The sequence below is a fragment of the Vitis vinifera genome, chromosome 13 (assembly GCF_030704535.1).
Source record: "Vitis vinifera cultivar Pinot Noir 40024 chromosome 13, ASM3070453v1".
Classification (NCBI taxonomy): Eukaryota; Viridiplantae; Streptophyta; class Magnoliopsida; order Vitales; family Vitaceae; genus Vitis; species Vitis vinifera.
In genome coordinates, this window is record NC_081817.1 from 5,601,805 (window position 1) to 5,617,592 (window position 15,788).

General features: G+C 33.9%; 1 protein-coding gene and 1 non-coding gene across 4 annotated transcripts; both read left to right on the forward strand.

Moving 5' to 3' along the window:
* Positions 1-936: 936 nt before the first annotated feature.
* Positions 937-10,979, forward strand: LOC100241015 (chorismate synthase 1, chloroplastic). 3 transcript variants are annotated; one of them, XR_787128.3, is made up of 15 exons: positions 1,017-1,343; positions 2,192-2,342; positions 2,607-2,683; positions 2,794-2,852; positions 3,794-3,877; positions 3,999-4,091; positions 4,880-4,960; positions 5,949-6,080; positions 6,248-6,350; positions 6,522-6,616; positions 6,723-6,788; positions 7,466-7,550; positions 8,177-8,328; positions 9,241-9,302; positions 10,779-10,979. XR_787128.3 is itself a non-coding variant. In XM_010660109.3 (14 exons), the coding sequence occupies exons 1-13, from the start codon at positions 1,208-1,210 to the stop codon at positions 8,323-8,325; spliced, it is 1,311 nt and encodes a 436-aa protein (XP_010658411.1). In that variant the 5' UTR covers positions 937-1,207; the 3' UTR covers positions 8,326-8,328; positions 10,779-10,979. The 3 variants fall into 3 exon arrangements, 2 of the variants coding, with proteins under 2 accessions (XP_010658411.1, XP_002275232.1); XM_010660109.3 differs by lacking the exon at positions 9,241-9,302 and having other exon boundaries at positions 937-1,343; XM_002275196.4 differs by lacking the exons at positions 9,241-9,302; positions 10,779-10,979 and having other exon boundaries at positions 945-1,343; positions 8,177-8,621.
* LOC132255006 (U6atac minor spliceosomal RNA) lies at positions 5,036-5,166 on the forward strand. The gene has a single exon (XR_009467543.1). It is a non-coding gene; the product is annotated as a U6atac minor spliceosomal RNA (small nuclear RNA).
* Positions 10,980-15,788: the final 4,809 nt, after the last annotated feature.

The following is a 15,788-nucleotide window of genomic DNA, read 5'->3' on the forward strand; positions in this document are numbered from 1 at the left end:
ACACGAAAGCTTTCTTATTTTCTTCATTTCTCTTCGATTTTTTTTTAATTTTACTTCTAAATTATTCCTAACTATTTTTTTTAACCATTTTTATGACAAATCTTTTTCAAATTTTATATAAATCATAATCCCCAAAAATACATTCATATAGTACAAACATAATATTAGTGTATAGATAAAAAAAATGTTAAAAAAAAAATTGAAATAGCTTTTAACTAATCTCAAATATTTTTTTATTAACAAATAAGATTGGAAAAAAAATACTTTGCTTTAAATTATGTGTAGTTCTCATAAAGTGGAAAGAAAAAAAATGTTAAGAAAAATGATTTTGTTTTCATGTATTGAATATCATATGAAAAATATTTTTAAAAAAAACAAATATAGGAAAAGCAAGTTAGAAACTTATCTGTTTTTAAATTATTTAATTTTTATATTATTGAGTTAAAATGAGTTTAAAGTGACAAATAAAAATAATTTATTAAATTTTAATTTTTTTTCTTTTCTTGACATTTACTTTCAAATTTTGGGAGAATCAAACATAGTCTTTAGGATTTATTGTTAAGGAAAAAAAATTAGAGAAAAAGGTAGAAAATAAATGAGAAAGAGAATAACAAATAATTTAAATATGTATTAAAAATTGATATTTTTAGGTTTAAAATTTTTATGTAAAAAGTGTTAGGTAGTGCTTATTTTTTTGCTAAATGAAAAAGTAAAAATATTTAATTTTTTTATTTAATTAAAAATAATTTGTTGATATAGCAACATAATAAAAGTTATTTTTAGTTATAAAAAAAAAGTATTTGCATTTTGCATTGTTTTTATTTATTTAAATATAAACATATAATAAATAAGGGAGAAATTCGCCATACGTGATGGTGAAATGGTAATAATCCACAAGACCAAAAAAATTAGATGCGGAGACCTACTTCCTCACCAGACGGCTGTTACGTCCGCCACAGCCAACAACCACGCTTTGCAACTTGGCCGAAATTCAAACCCAAAACTGGAAACAAGGCACCAAAAAAAAAAAAAAAAAAGGCAGTAGCATAGAAACGTGGAGGGTAGGTGAGGGTGGGCTTGGTGGTCATACTGTTACTTTCTTGGATATAAATATAAATAGCCACTCCCAGGCCCCAACCACCCACCCCGCGCTGCCTTAGTATTGCACCCACCTGGTTTTCTCTCTTCGCCTGCCCCTGTCTTTCCAATGGCGTCTTCCCTCTCTTCCAAGCCTTTCCTTACTTCTCCCTCAACTGATGGAGCCTCCGGTTTTGGATCCCTTCGCAAGCTCTCTTTTCCCTCCGTCCGCTACGCGATCCGTCCGACGCATCGTCGTACTCTCGGTTTGTCTCCGCTGCTATTTTGCCCTAGTTTTTATTCATTTCTCGCTGCTTTTTTGGCTTTTGAGGGTCTGCTTTGTGAGGGCTCGGTCCGGATCTTTCGGATTGAAGTGTTTTGGCGTTTCCTTGTTTTTGCATTATTGCTCCGTTTGGCTGCTAAGGAAGTGTGGGAAAATGAAATAAATTATTATTTCGTGTCTCAAATTCAATTCAATTATTAGAAAATTGAAACTTTGGGCTAGGTTCATAGGTGGTTTATTCAATTTTGGTTCGTCCCTCCCATTTTCCCGCCAACTAAAGGGGTCTTAGCTATTCCCTTGAATCTGTTTATTAGATATGAGGCAAAAGAGTTTCCCGTTTGGATGTGATGGACTGGAATACTGAGGAGAGTGTTAGTAATTTGATTAAAAGGGATATTAATTATGCAAATTCGGTTTCAATTCGGAAGAACATATATATATATATATATATATATATATTTGAAGATATCCTACTAGATACATGAATGGGGTAGAGCCATGGACCTTCAGCGTAATTCTTCTTTACATCTTTGCAACTTATAATTAGAGTATTGAATGTGTAACTTGAAATGATTCCAAAATCTCTTTTGCCCGGTGGATTGAAAATTCTAAAAGTTTGTCCTAATAATTTGTCCATGTAAGAGTTTCTATGATTTTGAGAAAACACAAGTTTAACCATAAGACGTTTTAAATTATGGGAATTGGAATAACATTTTTTCCTAGAAATACTTTGTAATTTAAGGATAAAATTTTCTATGCTTTCTCTATTCTTTTGATATGAAGTTGCAAACTTCAAACTTCAACTCTGACATCTTGCTTGCTGAATAACAGAAATACAGGCAGCTGGGAGTACATATGGAACATATTTCCGTGTTACGACATATGGAGAATCTCATGGAGGTGGTGTTGGTTGCATAATTGATGGATGTCCTCCTCGCCTTCCCCTCACAGAGGCTGATATGCAAATAGATCTTGATAGAAGGTAACTGACTTTTAAGGACTTGGCTTTGACTTAGAGATGGAAGTCTATCCTTGGTTTCATGTTAGAATTTGTCTGGTTTTTGATCAATGAATGTTTAAACTGGCTGTTGAGTTGAAGAAGACTCCTGTATATGCATGTTTGAATGAGTAACATGTATTTCCTGGTAGTATTGTTCACAAAAATTTTCACTGATGAACACTGGATTCTGATTTCTTCTGATGTCAAATTTCTTGAAGGGTTTACATTTATTTTTGTTGTGTCTAGGAGGCCAGGTCAGAGCCGAATTACTACACCAAGGAAAGAGACTGATACTTGCCGAATATATTCTGGAGTTGCTGAAGGTTAGATGTCTGCTTTTATCATTTAGAATTTGCTTTTATGGCCTTCTCACCTAAAAAGTTATGTTTTTGTCTTACTTGGAATGAATGGATGCATGATATATCATGTGCAGGAATGACTACTGGATCACCAATAATGGTAAATGTACCTAATACTGATCAGAGAGGAAATGTGAGTATCCATTTGTGAAGCTTATGATATTGGGTTCGAAAGTGGAAAATTTAACTGAGAAAAAAAAAAAAAAGGAACTACTTTTGAATGATCAAGATTGGTCAATCGTATATTATGGCTGTGTTCATGCACTGTGCACTCACCAGATAGGACTCCAAATACTTGACCTATTAGGTTGCCAATTTCTACTCTGCATTTGGATGCTTAAATGGAATCAATCCATTGGGTTTTTGCAAGCGTCTAGAGCGATTGCATTTTGTTTCATGCAGAATTTCAGTCTATATTCATTAGACATGGAGGAATATAGAGAATCAATCTTGGTTAATTGAAATGATATCATTTTAGTTAATACTATCATTAGTGGTGTTGGGTTCATTTTCTGAAATGATTCCATTCCCAGGGATGAAATTTGTGAGCGAAGATGAAATGGAAGCATTCCATTGTCATGGTTCTATTCAAAGATGAATTTGTGACCGGAAGGCACAATAGAAGCATTCCACTTCCTTGGGATGTCCCAATATGCCCTTGATTAGTTTTGTTTTGGCTTCCCTTTTTTATTTGCTTTTCTTTTCTTGGTTTTTTTTGTTTTTTTAAGTACTTGAACTTAGAACCTCCCACAAACCCTTCCCAATCCTTTACCACTTGAGCTAGGCCTCAAGGGCACTCTTGTTTAGGATGCCAAATAAGTTAAATCAAGAGAGAATGTGATATATAGGTTGAACTGGTACATATATTGATTAGTATGTCCAATTGTTACCACAGGAATTCATTTTAATATAGAACATTAGAAATTGATCACCATGCATGTTGAATAATTGTGAGCAAACTCCTTCACTTCACACTCTTGTTTCCTTGGGCTTTGAATTTAGTTTGTAACCATTTGTCTCTTCAGTTATGTAATGTTTAGAAGATCCCAACAATTTTTTTATTGGAATTTTCAGGATTATACAGAAATGTCCAAAGCGTATAGGCCTTCACATGCAGATGCTACTTATGACTTCAAGTATGGTGTGAGGTCGGTGCAGGTAATGTATTTTGGGCTCACATTGTAATGACATTATGGGAACTGGAAAAAAACAAAATGAGAATTTGACTTCATGTAGTTTGTAGTTTTATGGTTGTTCCACAATTTGGATGAAAATGTAGGGTGGTGGTAGATCTTCAGCGAGAGAAACCATTGGGAGAGTTGCAGCTGGAGCTGTTGCTAAAAAAATACTCAAAAATTTTTCTGGAACTGAGGTATGTCCATGACTGACTGGGGTGTTTATTTTCTTTATTCTTCTAGTTGTTTTAAACTCTTATATGGGTATAGAGTTCTTATGTTTTGATGCATCTAGTTTTTTCTGTAGAATAATATTAAGAGTGTGATGTGCATATTTTTGTGTCTTAATATGGATACCGTTGTCCATTTGGTGTTTATGTTTGTTTAGATTTGTAACCTATGGCCTGTTTAATTAATTTCCTATTGGTTGATTCAGTAATTATGCAAATGGATTTATTTATTGCATTTTTTTAATTCTTATGAAATGTAAAATACATCAGACCAAAAAAGGGATTTGAATTAAACAGATTAATAGCCTGTGAATAGAATGAGGTTTGGTGGTTATTCTCTCTTGCTTGTCTCAAGGAAGATGGGTGTTTGGTGATAGAATGATTACAAAATTATGGATTTCTTCAGGGAGATGAGTTGCTTGTTATATTGGAAACCTTGTTCAGCCCTGAATTGTAGATTAGTTGGCTGAGTGAGAAGGCTTCATTTTTTGAAGTTGTTTGCCGAGGGGATTTGGATTTTGGTGTTCCTTGATATTAATTTGTAATTTCCTCTTCTTATTTGGCTTGAAGGACATCTCATCTTCCTTCTTTTTGCCCTAATTTTTAGTGATGAATTGTTTGCTTCTAGAAACCTCTTTGGCCAATGTTTGCCTATAGTAGCTGCTATTACTTTTTAGAAACAATGCATCCAGAAAAGTGCTGGTGGATCTTATTTGTGTGTTTCTGTCTTTGCCTTAATTTTATAACATCTGCAGGTTCTTGCTTATGTCTCTCAAGTGCACAAGGTTGTACTTCCTGAGGATTTGGTTGACCACGAAACTCTGGCACTCGATCAGGTATGCTTAATGACCTTGCTTTTAAGGTTTCTAATAGTGTGCTATATGATGGCCAAATTATGGGAACCTCTTCCAATATTTTTAGAAACGAAAGAAGGTGGGCATCTGCCCTGGCAAGGATGGGAATGGCCTCTTTGGGTACACATCTGGTTAAGGCTTCCTGCTTAAATGGATCCTGTGTGCATGGATTGCACCCACCTTTTGGTGCTTATCTGATAATACCTTACTTGTCAAAAAGATAGAAACCTCTCTCAAAGTCTTTGAAAATAATAGGAATAACGTAAGTTTCCTGAAAAAATCTTAGGTCCTAATACATATGCCTTTGAATTTTCATGCAATGAAGGCATGTTGTGAACATTTGGTACTTTATCATCTCAAAATGTGTTGATTACATTTAGATACTGGAGAAGTGAAAGACCAATCTTAATGAAGGTTAGTGTCATTTTAGAAATTTGGGTTGTACCAAATATGTCCAAAATGATTTTGGACTACTATTAAACTGGGATGTGTAGATGCATAATTTGATAAAAATAAAAAATAAAAAAATTATGATTTATTACTTCTTTAAGTATTACATGTATCACATATTTTTTCCTGGTTTGGTCCACATGAGTATTTGCAAAATTGACCATTTTATCATAGTTGGTATCCATTGTCATTAAATTATCTGGATTCTGGAAGAGACCAGAAGTACACTATTTTTAATAACACTATGTATGTGACCTTGTAATATTTTGTGCATAATTCCTGGATTTCCAGGTTTATTCACGATTATCCTTAACTTATTTCTGTCATGTACTGCTTTCAATCCTGGTACTCATCCAAAATCTTTGTTTTACTTTCTCTGTTGTGCCAATTCCTTGCTTTATGTTCTTTCTTTCTTTCTTTCTTTTTTCTTTTTCTTTTTCTTTTTTAGTCCTTTTTGTTATATTCTTATGATGAATTGTAGAATTCCCATTAATGTTCTCTCTCTATGGAACATTGCCAGATAGAGAGTAATATTGTGAGGTGCCCAGATCCTGAATATGCAGAGAAGATGATTGCTGCAATTGATGCCGTTCGTGTGAGGGGAGATTCTGTTGGAGGTGTTGTAACTTGCATTGTGAGGAATATCCCACGTGTGAGAACTCTCTCTCTCTCTCTCTCTCTCTCACACACACACACACACACACACAAAGATGTTGAAAATTATAGAAGACAGTTTCTTAAGTACCACAAAATTAAGAAAATACTTGGTTGTGAATTGTGATTTGCAAAAACATTCTTCAAATGATTATTGGATTGCAGGGCCTTGGATCACCAGTCTTTGATAAACTTGAAGCTGAGTTGGCTAAAGCTGCTTTGTCATTACCTGCAACAAAGGGCTTTGAATTTGGCAGTGGTTTTGCAGGTAGAGAAACTTTTGGTGCTTTTTGGTTATATTTTCCTCCAAAATTTTAAATTTGGGGTGGATAACTAGATTGATTATTTGAATTGCAATTATATGCATCTTATGTTGTCATTCTTCCTTGATATTATTTCTTTGTTATTTCCAACTATTTATCATTGGAAGTTCCTGCAGGTACATTTATGACTGGGAGTGAACATAATGATGAGTTCTTCACGGATGCACATGGACGAATCAGGACAAGAACTAATCGCTCTGGTGGGATACAGGTACTTGTTATGTACTTTAAGCATTTGTATGTGTTTGGGATTAGATTTGTTATGCACCATTTTTTAAGCATCTTCAGTCCTTGAGATCGTTTCTGCTGACAAACAGGGCGGAATATCAAACGGGGAAATCATAAACATAAGAATAGGTTTCAAGCCAACATCTACAATTGGAGTAAGCAAGCTCTCTCTCTCTCTCTCTCATGCACAAGACAACAAACACATGCATTCATGAGAATAATCAGCATCCTTTGGTTGTAATGGAGCTCAGCCAATTCATATAGAGATTGTGGTCTAATCATTGATGTACTGGTAATGTGTTGTGTAGATAACTAATCCGAAAGGGCTGAGAGATGAATACCTGCCTCCCAGATTGCATGAGATTTAGACTTGCTCTGGGGGTTGTTTGGGAGACCTTACTGTCCCTTATAGGGCATGTCTTATTATGACTTAATCTTGCATGCTAGTGTTGGTAATCTCTAGGAATTTAGATATGAACCTTGTGCACACACTCCGGCATATTATGTCATAAATACCGAAAGCTTCTGCTACTTCTGGTAAACACATGAGCCTTTTGTACAGAAGTTTAATGACTCCTCATATAGTGGACTTAATACTCTCCTGGGTGAGATTCTTATAAATTTGTATTGTAAACTTTTTCATACACTCCTGCCATTTGTGTGTCATAAGAACCAAAGACTTGTGTTGCCTCCTAGGTTAACACAAGTTTTTAGTACAGAAGTTAAAAAATTTTGGGTTTTACTTTTATTTTGCGTATATAGATTGTCCTGGCTATGTTTTTTTCTTCTTAATTATATAGGAATCATATATGTTACTGCAATGTTCATGCAGAAGAAACAGCACACTGTTACTAGAGATAAACAAGAGACAGAGCTAATAGCTCGTGGCCGCCATGATCCATGTGTTGTTCCACGAGGTTTGTTTCTAAATGATGATTCTTATCCATTAACTGAGCCTTCCTCTGTGTTTGATTAGTTTTCACTTGTTAATGATGCCCTTTATTTTTTATCCATGTTTCATCTTGTCCTTTCATAATTCGGGTAATTACCAATCACAACCTGCCACATTATGGTAATCTGGGACTTCTGTGTGTGTGTGTTCAGTAATTTATGGTGGTATTTGCCAGATTGCCTGAGAAACTGTAATCCGGTTTAGTGTGGTTAGTAATTGCTAGAATTAAATTATATTCAGCTGACACCTGCCAAGGTAGCCCAGTTGGTCAGGATGAACATTGGGAAGTGTGGTCCCAATAAGTGGTACATGGTCCTGGGTTCAAATTATGTCACTGATGATATCCTTAATTTACCTGGTGCTGGTTATTGTAGGGTGGTCAACACCCCGAGATTTGGGTCCCCATGGAGAGTCCTAAGGGCTTGGCCGTGGAAAGTTCCTCGGTTATAAAAATAAACTAAAATAAAATTATATGCAGCTGACCTGTACACGTTCTTATTCTGTTTCTCCTTGGTCACTACCCTAATTTTTCTGAAAAATAAAATCCTGCAAGAAGTGATTAAATTTTGTTTGATGGGGCTGACATTACAGCGGTACCAATGGTGGAAGCTGCAGTAGCCCTGGTGCTTGTGGATCAGTTGATGGCACAGTATGCACAATGTGAGCTGTTTCCCATCAATCCAGCTTTACAAGAACCCTTGGAGTTCCGGGATCCTGAGCTGGCTGGCACTCACATTTAAAAGGTACAAGCAGTTTGTAGCATGTTCTCCATCATACCCTGCCAATCTTCTGGACTTCATATCAATGCTAAATTCTAGTGTTATGAGAAGTTTTTGTACTTGTAAGAGTGAGATTTGAAATTTCAATTTATTTTCCTTTTCTTGTTATAATCTCTCAAAAGCTAGAGATCATATTTCAAATGTTGTATTGCTCAATGTACAAGCAAGTGACTAGTTTGGCCATGGAAGGTTCCTTGGTTATCAAAAAATAAAAATAAAATTGTACAAGTGACTATATAAAACGATAAATTTCTCAATAGAAGGTGAATAAATAGCTGTGACCTTTACTTCTTTCACTGGGATTTAATATGATTTGTAATTTTGTTGTACAACCTATACATGTCATTTTACAATAAACACTAATCCCAACATCAGCAAAAGTGCATGTCATCCAAGCGACACCTTAATTAAAGATTTTTAATTAACTAAAAAAGGACTCTTTTGGACTTTCCTAAGCTAGAATCTAACAGCAATTAAAGGTTAAATGAGAGATACTAAGAGTTTTGTGATTAAGTAGGAAACACAAAGGCTCATTAAAATCCTATAGGAGGATGTAAACTAATGCAAATTAAATATTGGGTTTAGATCTAGATCCAGGTTAGTCAGCATGGGTTTAAATCCATGTTTGAAATTTATTTAAGGCTTAGAAATTAGTGAAAAAGGATCTAAGAAAACTCTTTTAAGGGTTTTGGGTTGGTTGACCTTAGGCTCAATTGAGACAATTTTAAGGAATATGGAGAAAATCAATAGAGGCTTAATATAGACATTAATAGAGGGTTCTTGCCTTTTTTAATTTTTTTTAAGAATCTTGCACAAATCAAAATCAGTTAAGATACTTATAATATGTTGTGTTTGATTAACTCCAAATTATAGCAGAAGTATTTTCGAAATATCACATATGAATTAAAGACCCTTGATAAAGCAAGAGGAATGAGCAGGTGAGCTTTCATTCATTATGGCTACATTCTGAATTGTTCTGAAACTTCATTTATTTATTGATTTTTCTTTGGAAGATATTGTGTCTTTATTTGAGACTTTGATACATGTGGTTGTTACACTAAAGATCTTCAGATCACATTAGACTATTAGAACATTTTGCCCTAGTTGACTAGGGATAAGTTGTTGAACCTTAAACCTATATTGGATGTGTGTTAATCTAGATCTCAGCCCACAGGATCAATCACTGGAGCCTGGTGAGCTGCCCTTTTGATCCTAGCTAGTTGTTAAGATGTTAGTAAAGAATTTTAGACATATATATCTTTAAACTCACCATCATGAATATTTACCATGACAATAATTAAATCATCTTCATCCATGGATTCAACAATAAGACCAAGTTCGTTAGCAGCAGTTTTGGCATGCTGCATATAGTCCAAGATGCTGTTTGATGCTTGTGCAGCATCAATTCTCTCTTTGACTCTCATAATTTTGCTGCAGGACAGTTTGAAATACATGTTGGCAAGCCTGGTCCAGGCATCTTGCAAAGTCTTGGCTGATGCCACATAAGACTAACTTTCTTGGAAAGAGAAGCAACTATTACATTGATTTAGAGCGGATCCTGCCCTTATCCTCGAAACACGGTCAGGATTTAGTGTTTCTTTTCCATCTGTTTTAAAAATAGCGGAAGGACAAGAGGTAGAGGTATTGAGATAGCCCATGAGATTGTAACCAATCAAGAAAGAGTTGAACTGCACCCTCTATGAAATATAATTTGAGGGAGTGAGTTTCAATGGGGATTGGCCTGCCATGTTAAGAGAAATGTGAGAAGGGTTTTTGGGAGACACAGTTTTCAACTGAAGTGTTGAAAGGGTAGAAACTTCGGATGATTTGGGAGAGTTTGAGGTAAATCCATTATCTTCCATGGGAGCTCATTTGAGCATTAGGCTGTGATACCATAACGAATTTTAGATAGAAGGTTTTGAAAAGAAGCTTAATTGTATTCATTGATCGTGTTTCATTGACATAAAAGTTGCTCTAATCTGAAAATAGAAAATACAACCTAAGGGAAAGTAAATAATACAAAAATGACAATCCATACAACGCATAAATACAAAATAAGATCAAGTATTAATGCAGCAGTTGACCATGATTTTTGGAGTCTGCTCTAATATTCTCATGATCTTCAGAATCAATATTTGCTCTAATGGTTAGTCATAAAGTTTGTAGGAATTCACATTCTGTGTTTGGATCATTCAATATAATTTTGGACTTATGACTGCTGATTTTATATGCATTTGAATGTTAAGTATTTGAAATATCCGAACCTTTGAAATTGGAGGTAGCTATGTTTGAAACTATGTTTTGCACTCGCTATTTGGATGCATGTTGTTTAACTTCTGATTATGTCTGCTACACTACAATATTTGTTCATTACTGAGCAGTTGAACTCATCCCCAATGCTTGCCACATTTCAGGCAAGGACCAAACAAATAAGGAGTGTTCAGTTGGATTGATTGTTACAGATGTACCTTGAAAATTGTACATGTCGCTTTTTCACCATGAATATTTGTATTGAGCTTAGGTTTTATTATGTTTGGCATTTATGTATTCGATTCAGTTGTAATTGGAACTTAAGGTATTAGTGAGATCAGTTTCAAGTTTTGCAGTTTGGTCTAGCTTGATGTTTGAGGATCATTAGTTGATCTGAGCTATCTTTTCCGTGGAGGCAGTTTTCCATTAGCAAGCCCATAGTAGTTTATTTGGGTCATTTCTGTCTTTTAGGTGAGACTTGATCTGTGAAATAACAGTCATGCTCAGGATTCCAAGGGTCTGTGGTTTTGGACGTGACATACTCTTCTCATCATGTTGGATGAATAAGTGAAAGCTTCTGGCTAATTTTGCATGAAAATTGTGCCGAATGGTGTTTTGGAAAAATTAAAAAACGAAAAAAAAAAGTGATTACTAAAGGGAAAAAGAAAATATTAGTGGTTGAAGTTTGAACTTAGATCCCAATCATGCAGAAATCAGGATCAGTTTGGTTAATGGGGTAAGGCGCTGAGATTTTTAGGAAAGCTGCATATGGGTTGATATTTTTGTTTGTATTTCAGTATATTAGATAACCCACAAGCCCATCCTGTGTGCTTAGCATAACCAGAACTCCCTTCTCTTATGCTTATTTGGTTAAAGTGTTTTATGTCTGAATTTGGATTCATATATAAAGTATGGTATTTTTGAGACAAATGCGAGGGGGAAGGAGTTACTTAGTCCAGCACAGGTAGGATCAGGTCTCCATTCAGGATAGACTATCAAGCCTCACATAACACTGCCAGTCCAACTTTGGTTGTCTAGGTTTACCCAAACACGTCCTTTTTCTTAAGCACAACTAAAAGGTGAATTAGCATATCTGGGTGTAACTAAATCTAAAATGTCCAATTAGTTCACACTTTGATAGAGAAGAATTCCCTAGAGATTACTTAATATATTTTCTTTGATAACCTTTTCAATTAGTCTTATTGTAGTTAAACTGTAGTACCTACCTCAATTGTTTTCTACTTTTAAAGCCCAACCCACACCTAAACCTCACTTTGTAATCAAACAGGAACTTAAGCTCCAACTTTAGGTTGTTTAATCCGATAAACATTCCTAAATCCTGAAGCAAGCTTGTTTATGGTGAACCTGAAGTTACAGCTTCAAATTTTCATCCTCAAAAGTCATTTATACTAAGGGTTGAGTAGCAAGTCAGATTTTCTTGCTTTATCCATCTTTTCCTCATTCTTTCTCTCTTCCAGAAGTTTCATTAGGAAATAGCATATTTATTTGGATCTGCGGCATCTGCCCTATACTTATCATATGACCCTGATCAAGTTAGGTGGGTTCTCTGTCGCTCTACATTAGTTTCCTGTAGGAATTCTTTCTAGAAACCTAATAGGACTAACATTTCCTATTTTTTCCTTTGGAAGGAGACTTCAATAATTAGGTTCAGGACACTGTTAGGTTGAATACATGGTTTCACTTTCACAATGTTTCTCTTTAACACTTTATAAAAGCTCCTTGTACCCCTTCTAGTGTCTATCACTTCTTTTCCATATAAAAATACTCACTGCTTATAAACAACATAACACTATTTCTTTTTCACAAAGAGACTTGGTATTCTAGTTATATCCAAACCCTACTAGCCTCTCATGTTAGCACTGTGTGGTATTCCACTGCTAGGACTAGGAGCCCTCTACTGTCTTGTTGCATCATGTCAAAAAGAACCCATCAAAGGTGGACATCCCCATCACCTTCTGAAAGTGAAAGAGCTTGATGTGTCTGTTTTCATTTTTTGTTTTTTGGGGTTTACCTTTGATTCCTCCCAAGAGAATTCCTAACTGCAAAGCAAACATCTAGTTTGCAGCCACGACAAGCAATAGGAAAGAAACCCCCACTTGATCATCTGTGAGGTCAGGTTGTTTGGATTTAGGTCATGTCAGGTTCCATTATATTTCTCTTATGAATTCACATAAATGATAAAACTATATCATATGACATATACGTGGGTGGTGGTGGTGGTGGTGCACAGCTTCCTCCTGTTTTCTTATCCCCTCTCCCTTTTTGAGGTTCATTGATTTAGTACCAATGATCATTATCTATGAATATTTTAATCCAAAAACAAGTGCACGGATGGGAATCAATCAACAAAGGGCAAGAGTTGTTATCATTATCATTATCATCATCATCATCATCTTTATCACGAACTTCGTTAGGTTTTAAAGTTGCCCACCTCTCAATTCACCAAACATCATAATCTATGTAATATTAAAAGAATATTAAGGGTCCTTGTTTGAATGGGGGATGAAGAGTCTAATAGTCTAATGGTCCAAAAGGGAATAAAGTAGATTCCACGATAAAGTTAGGCCCTCCACAGCAGACCAAAATAGTACCCTTTTCATATTATTAAGACGTCATTAGAATAATTAGTTGCAGAGGCAAAGGACCATTTGATTGAGTGAGATGTAGGTGGGCGACCCTGCGATTCTATACTAAAACAGAAATATGTAGAATGGTCTCCACCCATTGCTTGGAATACAAGGACTCTATTGCCTTGTCTAATTCATGAATACAAGGACCCTATTGCCTTGTTTAATTCATGCTGGGAGTGTTTCTTTTTTCTTTTGATCATAAGCATACAATATTGCGTGGGTAAGAGGTACTAATCGAAAAGTATAATCAATTAAATCGTGTCACATGTACGATTGATCTTATTGTTTTATACCATTATTTTATACTTATAGTCGTGTTAATTTGTATCTTAATCTTTTTTTTTGTACTTTCGTTTCATCGGAAGTTTGATAGATACATCTTTCATACCTTAATTTTTTTTTCTTTCAAAAACATATGTTATATACACGGATTGTTTAGTATTGTCATGGAATCACCAATGTATGCAATGCTTGGGATTTGTTTTACTTCTTTTGACTAGGGTTTAGTCTAAATTTGGGATTGAACATATGACGTTTAGCTCTAATATTAGAGGGTTGTAAGTAAATGAAACTTTTAGGGAGGGACGGAAGGGATGAAACTGAGCTCGACATACGATTTTACTCTCAAACTAAAGGCAGCGTTCAATTAGGGATGTGTCCCACAAGTTGGGCACCGCCGAGCTCACCTCATAGCACAGGAAAAACCTTATCCTGTCTTTTGCCCCAGTCGAAAGTTTGGTGGATTTTTTGGGTGCCTGCAAATTTGCAACATTGTTAGGTATCCATATTTTTAAAAAGCATTGCCTCTCGCCTCATACTGCCATCCAATTTTGTTAATGTCAAATTTCAATTTTTGGAAAGTTGATTTGCAGGGGTGACTTGCCCTTCAAGACTTAGAACATATATTTCAAAAATGATTTTTAAAAACAATTTTCAAAAATAATTAATATATATCATGTTTTATTTTTAATTATTCGACATATTTGTATAATTATTTTTTAAAACAATCATAAAAAAAACCAAGTAAAAATTGCTTTCTTAAAACTTCATTTTTTTGTTCTTAAGAACAAAAAAATAAGATATTTTATGTTCTTCTCTTCTTAAATAAAAAATAGTTTTTGATTTATAAACGTATTTTTTTATGTTTTGTTTTGAAAACAAGAAAATTGTTTTCGAAAACAATGATCAAATAGAGCGCATGAGTTCTTATATTTTATGTAAATTTATTATTTTTTGTTTTTAAATTTTAAAACCATAAACTATATTATATTTTTAGATTTAAAAATTTATGATTAACCATTTGAGAAATTTTCTATTGTTGTTGATGATGATGATGCTTTTATTATATTCATACACACAAAGGAAAAAAAAAAAACGAAATAATTGGTGGTATGATAATTATTAGTTGAACGTTGTTGGGGCTAGACTTTCGTGTGAGAAATGACAGATATATCCTTGACCTTGGGGTTCAGGGGCATGATATGTTGATGTTAGAGTAAAATGCTTTTGTGGTACAGTTTGATTTTTGTGAAAACAAAATTTTAAAATTTCTTTTGACGGTTATACATTTTTTAAATAATTTCTAACATAAAGGATTCTTTCTCTGTACTATATTTTAAAGTGTTATAAAATGTCCCAACAAGAAAGATGATAAGGTTGGAGTATAATAAATTTATAAATGAGAAGAATAATATATCTTACTAGTACAAGTGGACCACAAAAATCAAAGGACAAATTTGTTTTTGGAGAGATTAAATCAAAATACATTATAATTATGTTGGAAATGTTTGTCTTTTGATACAATGCTTCAAATAAGTATTATTCGATTAGTGCCCCATTGTGGGGCTTAATCATCATTAAAAAAAATGTATTATTTATTTTTATAATTTATCATATGATAACGAGGGTACAATTGATAATATATTTTTTTTGGAAAGCATTTTTTTTATAAACCTATTTTAAGTGGTGTTTGTTTTTTTTTTAAGTAATTTATTTTCAGAATTTAGATTTTTTTTTCTTTTTACTTTTTTATGACTTCTTATAAATTTTTTACTAAATAAAAAAATTCAAAATATATACTTTTTTAAATAGAAAAAATAACATATGGATTTTTTTATTATTTTTTAATACTTAATAGAAATAAAATACTACAAAAACTAACAACCTAATATTTAATACTATTATTTAAATTAAATAAAAAAACAAACACCACCTTAAAAAATTACTTATGAAGTGTTTCATTAGGAACTTTGTAATTAAAAAAAAAAAAAAAAAAAGAGTGATAGAGGAGGGTATAGCTTGAGAATCAAAGATAAACTTAGTGTGGCTTGAAGTTGACATGGTATTATGACACTAGTGAAGAGTGAAGTGAGAATCCAAAAAAGAAGAAGAGTGATAGAGGTGGGTATAGCTTGAGAATCAAAGATAAACTTAGTGTAGGTTGAAGTTGACATGGTATTATGACACTAGTGAAGAGTGAAGTGAGAATCCAAAAAAAAAGAAGAGTGATAGAGGAGGGTATAG

Excerpts from the sequence above, each read along its gene's own strand:
- LOC100241015 (XM_010660109.3), top strand. The coding sequence starts at position 1,208 with ATGGCGTCTTCCCTCTCTTCCAAGCCTTTCCTTACTTCTCCCTCAACT. Across the intron at positions 1,344-2,191 it reads GACGCATCGTCGTACTCTCG|AAATACAGGCAGCTGGGAGT; the intron begins GTTTGTCTCCGC and ends GCTGAATAACAG. Across the intron at positions 3,878-3,998 it reads ATGGTGTGAGGTCGGTGCAG|GGTGGTGGTAGATCTTCAGC; the intron begins GTAATGTATTTT and ends ATGAAAATGTAG.